The sequence below is a fragment of the Crocodylus siamensis genome, chromosome 4, assembly GCF_052110815.1.
Source record: "Crocodylus siamensis isolate JL-2025a chromosome 4, ASM5211081v1, whole genome shotgun sequence".
Lineage (NCBI taxonomy): Eukaryota > Metazoa > Chordata > Crocodylia > Crocodylidae > Crocodylus > Crocodylus siamensis.
In genome coordinates, this window is record NC_143398.1 from 199,612,525 (window position 1) to 199,626,536 (window position 14,012).

Genomic DNA, 14,012 nt, shown 5'->3' on the forward strand with positions numbered 1-14,012 from the left:
TACTGACCTTTTTAAAAGTGAGGAGGCAGGAGCCTCCCCACCACTAACAATCAATCTCTTTGCAGGAACCAAAAAATGCATTGTTCAAATATCTGTAATTCCACGTAGAGCTCTAATTCTTTCTTAAGAATATAAATGGTGTAATTTTAACCAAAGGTTAAAGGAAACCTAACCACTGGCAGAGATTATAAACTGCATTTGTTTGTTCAGCAGCACAGTAGTAACTTGAATCTTTTTTTCAGTGTTTCAAAAATCTGGTTGGTTATAATGCTGGCATTTCGATAAAGATGCAGCTCTTCTCAAGAGACTGAATTGGGAATTGAGTTCAGGTAACTTTAATATGAGTATGGCTGTCCCAATTCAGTCTTCATGGTACTGAAATGCTCATCATATTGCAATTTTAGCTCAGAATGCCTGGCAGTGAGTGATTGTCACTGTTGAAAAGAGGGTCCATGATTATAACAATCAAATAAAATAGTTTGCCAGAGGGAAGACTGGCTTGACAGGATGGTCCTTTTCTGGGTGAAAGGGAATGGTAGCAATTGTTCCCTTTCTTCTTTGTTTATATCTTTCTTTAAGTGCTAACAGTTGGAAAATGGATCATCATATATTTAATAAAAGTAATGTTTGTATTGTTCTCTGTTAGAAAGGCACGGCTGACTTAGCAATGAAGCTGCTGCAGAAAAAATCCTACCTTCACAAAATATCAGGGCAACGAGGCTGTGTTAAGCAAAACTGGCTTCAAAATGAAAATTCTTCCTGCAAAAGAAATTCTCACCTTTAAAACTTCTTTGTCCTTAATCAGCACGACAAGTAAAAAGAAATGTGAAGAAAAAAAATCAAAACTGAGTTTTTTGTCTTGACAGCTTCCTGTAGACGGCAGAAAATTTAGTCTGAAATGATTTTTCCTGGAAGGCAGTGGGGGAGGGTAAGGCCCCTCTTGGCTGCTCATCTTCCTCCTCGCTCTAAGCTTCCCCATCTCTTCTCCAGACTGACTGCTGATAGGGACACTCAACCTTTTCCAGCCAGCTAAGAGGTCCAGCTGGCATGTTCCACCTTTCTTCCCCTCTGTGCATTGAGGCTGTGATAGAGAAGCACATGTGCTGAGTTGCCCAGCTCTTTTCCTTCCCACTGCCTGGCTGTCTCTCCAGCAATCAGGTTTAAGGTAGGCAGAGAACTTGATTGCTGAGGAGGTACGGCAGGGGCTGTCATGTTAAGTCCTGTGGCAAAAGACTATTTCGGTGCTGATGCAATGGGAGACAGACAGGTTTTCATTGAACTGTGCCTGTTAGGCTGGTGTCAAAACATGCTGGGTTGCCTACTAGTTCACCTGGTAAGCTGATGGGGAGCTGCAAGTTTGAAAGCGCTGCAGTTCCTTGGAGGCCTTGCCCCTGGTTCCTTGGGAGCCTTCCCAGACAACTGCCATGGGCTGACAAAATCCCTGTTCTGAGAGAACCCAACAAGTGGCTCTCCCCCCCAGATTTCCAGGTTTACTTTCTCTAACGCTCTGAGCATCTGGAAACCTAGGCGATATTTCAAATACATCTAAGTATCTAAATAAACTTGTTTTGGCTTTTCCTGTTTTTTGGGAAACTTCGAAATTAAGCCTTTGGTTCAATTTCAGAGCTATTTTTTACTGTTATTATTTTCTTAATGTTAGAAGCTCCTGTGGAATAGGAATTCCAGTTGCCAGCCAGCTTTCCTGCTCATTCTCTGGGTCATTTCTGCGCACGGAGAGTGGTATATATCTAAATTTGATTCATACTGGAAATGTCTGACCGTTTCTTTCCCCTACCTTGACTCTGGGCTGCTGGGCTATCACCTAGTCCTTTTGAATACTGACACCAGCATCATCTATATGGTACCTTACTTGTCCTTCTGACTTCAGTCAGGAACTTTCAGAATATCTCTGCTGCTCCCACTGATGCATGTCAAATTAAGCTACTTGTCTTTAACTGTCAAGTCTTGCCCATCTAGCACCTGACCTTTTCTCTATTCTGCCTCCTTTCACTCTCCCAAGTCACAGCATCTTCTCTACACAAGACCCTTACATGTACATTTCCAGTGCTTATCTGCATATCTGCATATTTCCATATTTGAAACTTTTCCTTAGTGCATCAAACACCTATCTCCTCCAAAACACTTCTGCAGACATCCATCTTTCAAAGATATACAAGCTCAGCCCTCTCCTCAAGGACTTCTTGATGGAATAGGAAAATAGTAGAGATGGTGATGGTGGGTTACAGAAGTGTGTTGATCCACTAGACTTCACCCTTGCATGTCCACTGAAAATGGCCAATGAGCTATAGGAATTCCCAACCAGGGGAAAGATATATTCCCTCCCGAGCATCTGTATAGGTACTGCTTGTTGCTTGCATTTTGTGCAGAGGACCAGAATTATAGCTACTAGTCAACATAAAAAGCAATGTGGGCCATTTCCCCCTTTTTTTCCTGCAGTGATCTGCACAAACCTGTTAATCAAATGAAAGGAACACAAACTAGAAAAAAACAGTATTGCTGTTGAGTTGGTGACATGGACTAGGGACAGAAGTTACACATGAACTGGAATAACTGATTAGAAACTGGTTTAAATCTGCAACACAACAGAAGTTCAGTGCACATAAACCACTTTCAAAGTGGCTGAAACTGTTTTAAGATAAACCTGGATGGATGTAGTATCAGACTTAACTGATTTAGGTTAAATAGATTTATTGAACTTCTGTCCCAGATCCCTCGAGATTCAAGTTAACACACAGTTCTCCAGCATCCCAGGATGCTTTGCACAGGGTGGCCAGGCTGCCCTTGGCCCAAGCTGTTTGCTCCATCTGAGCAAGGAGGCATGCTGTTGCACCCCTGGGCTTCTGGCCTGGGCCACTGAAGACGTGTGGCTGCATTTCTGGAATCAAAAGTGAATGTTAATTCACATGCTTATCAGTTCAGTGTACACAGCTTAGACTAATCTGTGAAGATTGAATTGATTCAGCCTCAGGCCTTTGGACTATCTGTATTTATCCCTGCAGACTTTAAGAACATAAGCAGAGTCGGATCAATGGTCCATCTAGTCCAGTATTCTGTCTCTGACCATGGCAGTAGTAGATGCTTTAGAACAGAGCTGTCCAACGAGCAGTTTGCAAGGCTGCATGTGGCCTGTGTAGGGTTCCCCTTTCCTCCTCCAGATCCACTTCAAGCCTCCATTCCTAGGTGCCCAGAGAAGCCCATAGATTGAGGGGTTGGGAGACCTGAGGCCCCTTCACAGTGCAGGGGTTCCCATATAGCACAGCACAGTGTGGAGCTGCACTTGGGTACCCACTGGGTGGTGTATGGCCCGGGCGGCATGCAGCCCATATGCTGTGAGCCAGGTACTCATAAGTTGGACAGCCCTGCTTTAGAGGGAGCATATATGAGCAGAGTATATTTAAAATGATCTATCCCCTGTCATACCTTCCCTGGTGGCATCATTGGTTTAGGGATGTCAGAAAATACATCCCTCAGTGTTCTTTGTTCCTTCCAACATATTTGCTAGTGTTTATTCAATGTAGATTTTAAATCTTGCAGGAAAAGGTGCCTCCACCATTCCTGGGAAGGCAGTTTTAGTAGAAGAAGCCTGATAAAATGTATTGTCTGCAAGTCATAACCTTATAATCCATTCATATGGAGGGAAGGGGTGCCTGTGTGTATGACTATATTCATAAGTGCTAAAAGAATGTGTTATATTTTCATCAGGATATTTAAATATTCACATCTTTTATTTGAAATCCTATTCTTACAGAGCTCTTGGAAAAGTCTCTGGCCCTCTTAAACAAAAGCCATGAACTGACTGGATTCATAGATGAGTTCAAATCTGATGGGCCAAATATAAATCCTGAGTTGATTCAGGGAGCTCACAGCAGCTGCTTGAAAATTGACAGCCTCCTTGAACTGTTACAAGACAGAAGAAGGCAACTGGACAAATATCTTAAGCATCAACGCCAAGGGCTGAAGCAGGTTCTTCAAATTTGTCAGTGGCATCACCAAGAAAACCAGGTATGAAGCACAGCATTTAGGCCAGCTCCAGTAAAATCAGAAGACTGCTTTACAGGGTGGAGAAAGTTACGGGAAAGGGGATTTAAATATATTTTAAAGCAGATATTTCACACCTTCTTTCTGGGTTTTCTTAATGTTTGAGTGCTTGGCTGCAACTTCAGTGTCATCTTAATGTAGGGTATTTTTAAATGTGCTATTCTAAGTTAAAAAAGAGGGAAAACAGAAATTCTATCATGTTGGTAACATTCTGACCCTTCACGCAGCTTGGAAGCAGGGTTTGGCCTTTTGGATTTTCAGCACAGATTTCTAAATATTTGAGCTAGTAAAGTAATTGGTAACAACTAGTAGACTGTTTTCCTCTTGTTGGATCAGTTAATAGAAAGGACTGATGCATATTTTTCCAGTGGGTATTGCTGACAGCAGAGAAATACAGAAACCTGGAACTCATTACTTCAATTCCAGGATCTGACAGGGGAGCATTCTTCACTGGTTAATGATCTGTTTGTCTCATAACACCAGTGTTCTCCTGCTTCCCTCTTGTCATGTCCTCCTCATCCTCCCTTGTTCGGTCCCCATCCTTCTCTGTTACTTACCAACTCTTCTGCATGTGTCCTGCTTTCTTTCCCCCTTTGCCTATGCATGCCCAAGATCTTCCTCTCTGTACTCAGTCCCCACTCCCCTCTTGTTCTTATCTACTCCCTCACCCTGACCCTTTGCACTCCTTTACATTCAAATCAGGCATTTTTCTTTCTCCTCTTACCTCTCCTCCATGCTAGTTGGTTCCACTTTCCAATACAGACAATTAAATGTGACTGTTTTCATTCCCCTTGCCTGATGCCCCAGCAACTTCTTAAAGCCAGGGAAAGTCCTCCATAGAAAACATGGTCAAGGAGGGTGAAATATTTAGAGTATTTATTTGCCAGACTGCAACAGATCTCTATGAAAAATTCTGTTTACACATGCTCACTAAAAGCTCATAACTGCTAAATTTGGGTGAGTTTTCACAAGGGCCACAGACAGCCCCTTGTGTTTTACTCAAAGTGCTCATCTCAAATACCAAGACAATCCTTCATCTTAATGTAACAATTATAAGAGCAGAAGAAAATACATGTATTTCCCTAACTTCATTCTCAGAACATGGAAAATTGTACTCTGAATGGGTCATGTTTGGCAAAATAAATGGAAAGTTCTGGAAGTTCCAGCCCCATGTATATGTTTTACAGTTGGGTACCATATCTATTATAAACACTCTCATCTGATTATCCAAATAAAGTACTGTATAATTGGCAAGGTATAGAGGGGGCTTCAAAATTTATTCTGAAACATCATATACTACTAATGTTCACAGGCAAGATTAGATTTATCAGTTTAATGACTAGATGGATCAGCATACAGTATGCTGTGTTCCTATGGAAGTGTCATGATTTCATCATCTGGCGACAGAATAGTGGGGGGCAGCTGGTCACTCAGTGGGAACCGGCTGCTCAGCTGCTCCCACAGCCTGTGCATTCAGGCTCTAAGCCCTCCACCAGACAGCATGCACATTCGGTTCTATTGTGACATAATCTAAAGCACTTTCAATAAAGCACTGTACTTACTGTGCTTCTGCTTCAGACCTTTAGAACACCTGTATTTAGCCACTGATACCACTTTGATTGCTGTTTTGGGGGAGGAGGGGGGCTGTTGCTTATGTCACTAAGAAAATGTCCAGAGAAAAAGTATTCCTTGAAAAGTAATGTTGTTTCAATTCTTAATATCCTATGATAATTTCTCAGTGGCTACATCTAAAGTATCCAGATCAGTTTAACTAAATGGATCTTATTTTCCTAGAAAATTTGTTTTTTCTGAATCCTTCCTTTAAAGTTGGAAGAATTGTGAGTCACTTGTGAAATTTTCTTCACATACACCCTCATCTTCACCTATGCTTTTTCTTCACCTATGCCCTCATCTTGACAAATCCAAATTATTTTAGTTATTTGCACATGGGAGAGGGGTTTCAGACATAATTATTTTCAGGAAATACTGAACATCCTACATTAGGTTAGAGAGAAAAAATATGCTGACTACTGAATTTACTTTAAAAGAAGTTTTCAGAATCTCTAAAACAAGGATTCAGGATTCCACAGATGCATCTCGAGCAGGTCCAAGGAGGTGATCCTCCCCCTCTATGCGGCACTGGTCAGGCCACAGCTGGAGTACTGCGTCCAGTTCTGGGTGCCGCACTTCAAGAGGGATGTGAACAACATGGAGAGGGTCCAGAGGAGGGCTACTCGCATGATCAGGGGGCAGCAGGGCAGGCCCTATGAGGAGAGGCTATGGGACCTGAATCTGTTCAGCCTCCACAAGAGAAGGCTGAGGGGGGATCTCGTGGCCTGTTATAAACTAGTCAGGGGGGATCAGCAGGCATTGGGGGAGTCCCTGTTCCCCCAAGCACTGCCAGGAGTGACCAGGAATAACGGTCACAAGCTGGCAGAGGGTAGATTTAGGCTAGATATCCAGAGGCGCTACGTCACGGTCAAGACAGCTAGGATCTGGAACCAACTTCCAAGAGAAGTGGTGCTGGCTCTTACCCTGGGGGTCTTTAAGAGGAGGCTAGATGTACACCTTGCTGGGGTCGATTGACCCCAGTAATCTTTCCTGCTATGGCAGGGGGTCGGATTAGATGATCTACTCAGGTCCCTTCCGACCCTAGAAACTATGAAACTATCTCCATTAACAAGGCAGAATTTCATAAATTGGGGAAATTTACTATATAATTCCTGCTCAAAGATGGATAATTATCTTTGATTTTTTTGATTAATATATTGTATTCAGTCTGCCCGGCTGAAATGAATCTGGAATCTTTAAGGAATCGTAGACAATCTGTGCTAGCCAATAGCTGCTTAGTGGCTTCTGTGATCTGGGACAGAAGTTCAATAAACTGATTGAACCTAAATCAGTTAAGTCTGATACTACATCCATCCAGGTTTCTCTTAAACCAGTTTCAGTCATTTTGAAAGTGGTTTATATGCATTGAACTTTTGTTGTGTTACAGATTTTAACCACTTTCTGATCATTTATACTGGTTTATGTGTAACTTTTGTCCCTAGCCTCAGCGTTCAAATCCATTTCCTAATAGATGTTTACATCATAAAACCTGCCATTACAACTGACATTACTGACAACCTTGCTGATCATTTGAGGAAAGGAGCCATAACTTGAACAGAATGCTAGTTGAATTCAACTTCTCATTTGTACATGTGGCCCAAAGTTGATATAGGCTAACATGCAGGTTATAGGATTGTTCTCACCAGACTAGAGTTTTCTGTATCTGAATAAGATATTATTAGCGTGCTACCTTACATGATTATTATTTTAAAACACAATTAAAGAAAAATAAATATTGGGATATAAACTGGTAGATTTTTTTCTTTGTTTTAGACTTTATGCATATACATTTTAAGGACGTGGCAAAAGTTTATTCTCAAAGCTTCTTGGTGGACCTGAATTCTGCTCTCTGTATGTGTGCTGAATTTTCATTAATGTCAAACAAAGCTTACATACTCCATTTGTATGCTACATTTATATGCATCGCTTAAATATTACACATAAGCAGGACAGTGTGTTTTGCTCCCATTGACATTAATGGGAGTGCAGGGGATGCAGAGAGAGCACAATATGAGAGCCAAGCTCTGCTGTGCAGATCTGAGAGTAGATTTTTACTCTTAATGCTGCCTCTGTTTTTTTAAGATTAAATGTAAAAAACAGAAATCTGGCTAATCTGTTTTTTTTAAAGCAAAGTCAAGCAATTGCAAAGATCATAATGTGTTTCATAGCTCTAAACAACCAAAAATGCAACATCTTCCTTCTACCTCTAATTGGAATGTGATGGTCTGTGATAAGCATCAACATAACCCATTTTTCTTTATCAGTATTTCCAATGTGTAAAAAGGTATTCTGCTTTACATTAAAGGAATACCTAACCTTCCTTTTCAGAAACAGCAGCGTCTTTTATTTCACTGATAATCTCCTTCATTAATGAAAATCAGAGGCAGATTGGGCTATTTTGTGCATAATTAATTATCTTGGCAAGAAGATTTATGAATGTAATTTTTCTCAGTTGCTCCAATCATGCTTATATGTGACAAACAGATAAATTAAACTTAAGCTATTCAGGGTCCTTGGGTAAAAGGTAGTGTCAAGGGCATAAATAAGAGCTAAATAAGACTTACGGGGTAGTGAAGCACACAGATCACCAGTCCATGAAGGAGTACAGAGAGGACATGATTTTGTTTAGAAGGAAAAATATAAAATGGTATTCATTTTCAGAAGCGATAACTCTCAGCTTTCTCATCCCTTTCCTCAAGTTTTCATTAGCAGCAATTTAACTGACATAAGAATAAATGTTTATAGCTGGATGATTTAAAGGCTCTGTTATCACATCTTTACCCACATGAATGCAACCCATTTTTTTTCTGCTAATCTTCACACAGTGAGATGGCTGATAGTTTCATACTCTTGAAAGAATGCCAGCGTACAAGACTGTGAGTGCAACAGAAGGGGAGAAGGGGAGGGTAAGAAGTTTGACCATTGCTGTCTGAAAGAAGATTTCAAACAGGGACATTGACTTTGCCATTTTTAATATCTGACACAGCAGGAGGCTCTACAAACCCTGATGTGCAGTATGCACAAGTCTAGCAGGGTACTTCCAGCGGTGGCTAATGCACCAGAACTGCCATGATTTATGGAAGAACTATCTAAACACAATCTACTTTTGCTCCTTCTGTGTTCTTCCTGATTTTCCAAAAGCTCACTCCCCAGGGGCCCTGCTACTGCTGTCAGTGAGAGTGAAAAAGGAACATGTTTACAACTTAGATAATTTGGAGACAAACTCAGACTCTTTTACTTAATTCAGAAAATTATTAGAGCACCTAAACTTTTGCATAGAATTATTTATGAGTCTTTGACTCCAATTTTTTCATCACTTTCTGAAAAATGCTTTTTTCATGAAGATCAACATCTATTTCATTTCCCTCCAAAGGCAACCCTGTTTGGGTCTGATCATTGTTAAAGTATTAAACACTGCTCAGTCATTTCTACTCTATGATCCTGTGCTAGTTACCTGGGGTGAAATTTTGGCCCCATTGAGTTTAATAGGAATATAGTGATTGACTTAATTGAGGCCAGGATTTTTAACTCTAAGATCTGGGAATTTATTGATTCTGATATTTGTGGTTTAGTCTCATTTGCTGCTGATACCATATATAGATCTGTGGAACACTGTCTCCTTTGAATACAAGACCTGTATCCAAAACGATAGAGAGACTAGCTCAAAGCAATACCATAACCCCTCCATCCTAGTTTTTCCCAAGAATTATTACATTTTTGTTAGAGCAGCATAAGTCCATGCAAGATGCTTGATTATAAAACTTAAATTATGATAAAATGTAAGTTGGGACCAGCTCTCAGTGGAGACGCATGGGTGGAAGCCCATTGTGCCCTCGAGAGCAGAAGACCCCCGGTGGACCCTCCAGCGGACCCCGACAACCCAGTGCAGAGCCAGGAGGTAAGCAGGGACCACAGTGGGTGGGCAGGAGCAGTGGTGGGAGGCAGCTGAGTGAAGCTGAGAATGGTCATGCCCTCCCCTCCCAGCTCCTACTTAGCCCAGCCCCCCAGGAAGCTGTACGAACAGAGAGCAGAAACAGCCGTGCTCTGGGCCTAGCACATGAGTTAGCATGGGAGTTCGAGCAGGAGGGGCATGAGACTCTAGGTGGTGAGCCTGAAGAGAAGTGTTGACACAGCAGTAGCCTGAACTACTACCTGTGCAATGTTGGGGACGTATCGCACACCAAGGATTCCCCCTGAAGCTGGAGCTTCCCCCTCTGATACCACTGAGGCCTCCACCCAGACAGAGGCCGTGGTTCAGGCTTCCACCCAGATGGAGGGCCTGGTTCCCAGCTGTAAGGGCTGCCCAGCATGTATGCAGGCATCTGAGAACAGGAGCAAAGACACTTCCCGTTGTGGGGTGTGTGCTACAATACAGTCTCTAGGATGCCAAATAAGGAAGCTCCAGGCTGCTGTGCAGAGGCTGCATACCATCAGGGATGGTGAAGAGGAGATTGATGCCTATTGCCAGGCTCTTAACCAGAAAAATGAAGAGGAAAGAGCAAGGATGACTGGCAGGATGAGGGTGGACAAGTGGAGCTACCACGAAGCCCAGCCAGGGATCACTTGGACAAAGGTTGTCTCCAGCCCCAGAGGCATGCTGCAACAGGGTCATCACCCCCCTGGAACTTTACAAGAGATACAAACTCCTTGCAGCATCAGCAGAACCAGCAGAGCCAGGAGAGGCACCAGCTCCAGCACTTGAGGAAGGCAGACAACCAGCAACCACCCCCAAGAAGAAATACAGAGTGGTCTTTATGGAGGACTCCATCTTAAGGGGGACAGAGAGAGGAATCTCAACAGGAGAGCTGGTCTCAACAGGTCTGCTGCCTCCCAGGGGCCTGTATCCAGGATATAGCTGAGAGGATCTCTAAACTTATCTGGCCCTCTGACCACTACCTCATGCTCCTCATCCATGTGGACACAAATGACACCGCTTGGAGCAATCCCAGCTGGGTCATGAGTGATTACAGGGCTCTGGGAGATGGGCTTAGAGGATTGGCAGTGCAGGTAGTTTTCTCCTCAATTCTCCTGGTTATGGGTCATGGGCACAGGAGGGAGAAATGTATTGAAGAAGTCAACAGAAGACTGCGGCGTTGGTGTCATCACAAAACCTTCAACTTTTTCAATCACAGTCCACACCTTAGAGAGAGAGGCAGCAGTTTGTTGGGAAGAGACAGTCTCCACCTAACTCTGATGGGCAAGAAGCTTTTCTCGGCCAGAATAGCTGATCTGCTCGACAGGACTTTAAACTAAGATCACTGGGGGACGGGCAATCACCAGTGCAAGCCAGGAAGTGACAACCACAGAATCAGCAGGTCTGCTAACATAAGGGAATTTACTTCAGCCTAGTAGGGGGACATATGTAGATGCGAGACATTTCCTGCAGAGCTAGTTAGTCTTCTGTGCAGTAAATGTTTCATGAAGATGCACCCACTGTTAACCCGCTTAGTCTTAAGACTCCCCAGCGTGGTGATATATATATCCTCAGAACCTTATTTTTACTGATAAATTAAAATTAGACGTGGGGCTGCATGGGGTGGGCAGCAGTGGCAAGGAGACCCCGGCATGGAGCTCTGCTCCTTGCAGAGCCAAGTCATGCAGCATAGATTCCCCAGCCCCTGGTTCGATTCCCCAGGCCCAGTTCAGTTCCCCAGCTCCAAGTTCAATTCCCCAGCTCTCTGATCATTCCTCCAGCTCTTCCTGGGAGGCGTGGGCCCCCAAATCTGTGTGCTGAGTTTCAGCAGGCTACAGCTGCAGGCTGGGGTCAGCGGTAGCACCACAGTCTTCCCAGCACTCAGTGTGAGTTGTGCTGAGCAGCTGTTGCTGGCCACAGTCTGCAGTGGCAGTCTGCTGAAACCCTGTGCCCAGATTGGGGGCCTGCACCCCCCAGGAAGAACTGGGGGAAGTGGTCAGAGATCTGGAGAATCGAACTGGGAACTAGATGTCAATATCAGAGCAATAACCCTCCTCTTTCCCCTCCCTCTTCTTAGTTTTTGTTTCCCTGCAAGCCCAGCTCCAAAACTCCAAAATTCTCTGAAACATTTCCAAAAAGTTTTGGAGCCTTCCATTTCAATTTGGATTTGGTGTTTCGGGTGCCAGAATGGTCCAAAACACCTCTGAAATGAAATGGCTGCTAAAATTTCGCACAGCCCTAATAAATGGTCAGATACATAGGTTAGAAAAATCTATGCAATTGATGCTAAGCAAAAACCAATTTATGGTGAATATGGGTATATTGTTTGAGACTAGCTCATCTGTGTAAAAATATGCCTTCTGTAGTTCAGCTCATGAAAGTCAAACTACATGCTGTAAATTGGTAAAGTTAGATTAAATTTATGGTGGATGTAGAGATAGAATTAGTCAGTTTTTTCTTAGATTTTCAGAAACTTCCTTTCTCTGCTAGTTCTGCCCTTGTTTCAAATCTAATACAAATGGGAAACCTCCCAAGTAGTATGCTGAATTCTCAGAAACATACTCAGCACAAATTCTGAGTTAGTGCATTTAATGGAAAGCTGTACCTCTCAGAGATCCTTCCCTTATGAAACCTGAGATTGCATTAAGGGCAATTTTTTTTGCTTTACAAATTGCCATCAAATTGTGATTGAAAATAATAACAATAAATGGCAATTTTCTTTTTCAGGGTTATTTATAGATATTAAGTAATAAAATATTGCTGGTCCCTTTATAGAGAAGAACAGGTGCAGAGAATTAAGATAACAGTGAATTCATTTTCAAAGCCAGAACAGAAATGCAGAAGTTATTGCCTTATTAGTTTTTCCATTAGAGAAGCTAGGTTTTGAGTGGCTGGGTTAACATAGGCCAAGGGTGAGCAGTCACACTTGAGTAACTGTACACACAGGTGCTGTACATGTCCCTGTGTAGTCCTAGGATTTCTGTGGCATTATCCCTTTGGCACTTTGTACTTCAGTAAACTGGACTTCCTTATAATTCTTTCCCAGTGAATTGTGGATAAACTCATATGAGCACATGGTAGAAAATGTGAAAAGGCATTTGAGGTAATATAGCCTGCATCCCCCACAGCAAAGCAGGTAGATACACCTGAGTTAAGATCCTCGTTCCAGTTTTAGCCTACTAACTGCAGCCAAGCCAGCTATCCTAGGTCAAAAGCACCACTAAACAAGGGAGACAAGTTTTTGATTGGATAGTGAAGGGGGTTAGCTGAAACAGCTGTTTAAAATTCCAAGTTAACAAATCAAAGAAGACAGACTTGTTTATCATGTTATATAATACACCATGATTCCAGTGGACTGGCCAAAATGCTTTTGACTTCAAATTTAATTGGTACTGTATACCAAGCGTGTTAGTCAATAACCTAATGTTTCTTAGGCTGCTGACACACATCATTTCTGTAATGTTACAAAGTCTGTAGCACTGCAAAAATAAATTGCTCTGGAGCTGCTTTAGGAGTAGCAGATTTGCTCATGAATAGTAACAGCTCTGCTCTAGGTTCCACTGCTAGAAGCCTCTCCTGCCCCAGGGGTGGACTGGCTGTATGCCAGCCCCAGACCCAGATCCTTAAAAGCCTGTGGCCATGCTGCAGCTCTGGGGCACATGTAGGCAACCTGTGGCCACAGCTGGCCACTGCTTCCCCCAGCACAAGCCACAGGGCACCTGCAACAGCACTGCCCAGTGCCACTTCCTGGCACAGCAGTGCTGCACAACTACCAGGACTGTGCCAACCAGATATGCAGGGTGCTTCAGGTACCTGCCAGGCCTGGCAGCACCCAGGCCCAGCTGCAACCAGCTTCTGGCCATTGAGGGCAGCTCCACCTGGCTGCAGGTGACCCACAGCAGCCTACCTGGACCCTGCAGCTGCTGTCTGGCACCACCTAACCACACAGCTGCCAGTCCTATGCTGTGCCCCAGCACAGGGCACTGGGACAGCTGCACAGAGGCCTAGTGAGCTGTCATGAGATCCACACTGGCATCCTTCCTGATGCCACACACCACCACCCAGGGCCCCAGCTGGTCCCAGGAGACTACAGAACTGATTGCATTGTGGGGCAAGGCTGAGATGCTCAGACAGTTCATGTGGGGCAGGGACTCCAGTGCCTATATTTATGAGGAGCTGTCAGGCCATTTGCAGACACATAGGCATGACTGGTCAGCACACCAATGCCTCATAAAGGTCAAGGCCTTCTGGGCACAACAGGTCACCATCACCAACCACAACCATCAGTCGGGGACTTCCTGCAAATCTATGCCCTTTATGCGGCAACTGGATGACATTCTAATGCCCTCACCATAGCCATGCTGTGTACTTGAGCACAGGTAGCCTGCCTGAGCCTCTGCTACAGCCTGGCATCCATGGTGACATGTCA

General features: G+C 43.5%; 1 protein-coding gene across 1 annotated transcript in view; it reads left to right on the forward strand.

The window, feature by feature from the left end:
- Positions 1 to 14,012, forward strand: part of CCDC141 (coiled-coil domain containing 141) — a 180,316-nt gene that overhangs the window by 47,554 nt on the left and 118,750 nt on the right. Inside the window, exon 5 of the mRNA XM_090041708.1 lies at positions 3,770 to 4,023. Coding sequence (XP_089897834.1) covers positions 3,770 to 4,023 — 254 coding nt within the window. The remainder of the gene's footprint in view (positions 1 to 3,769; positions 4,024 to 14,012) is intronic.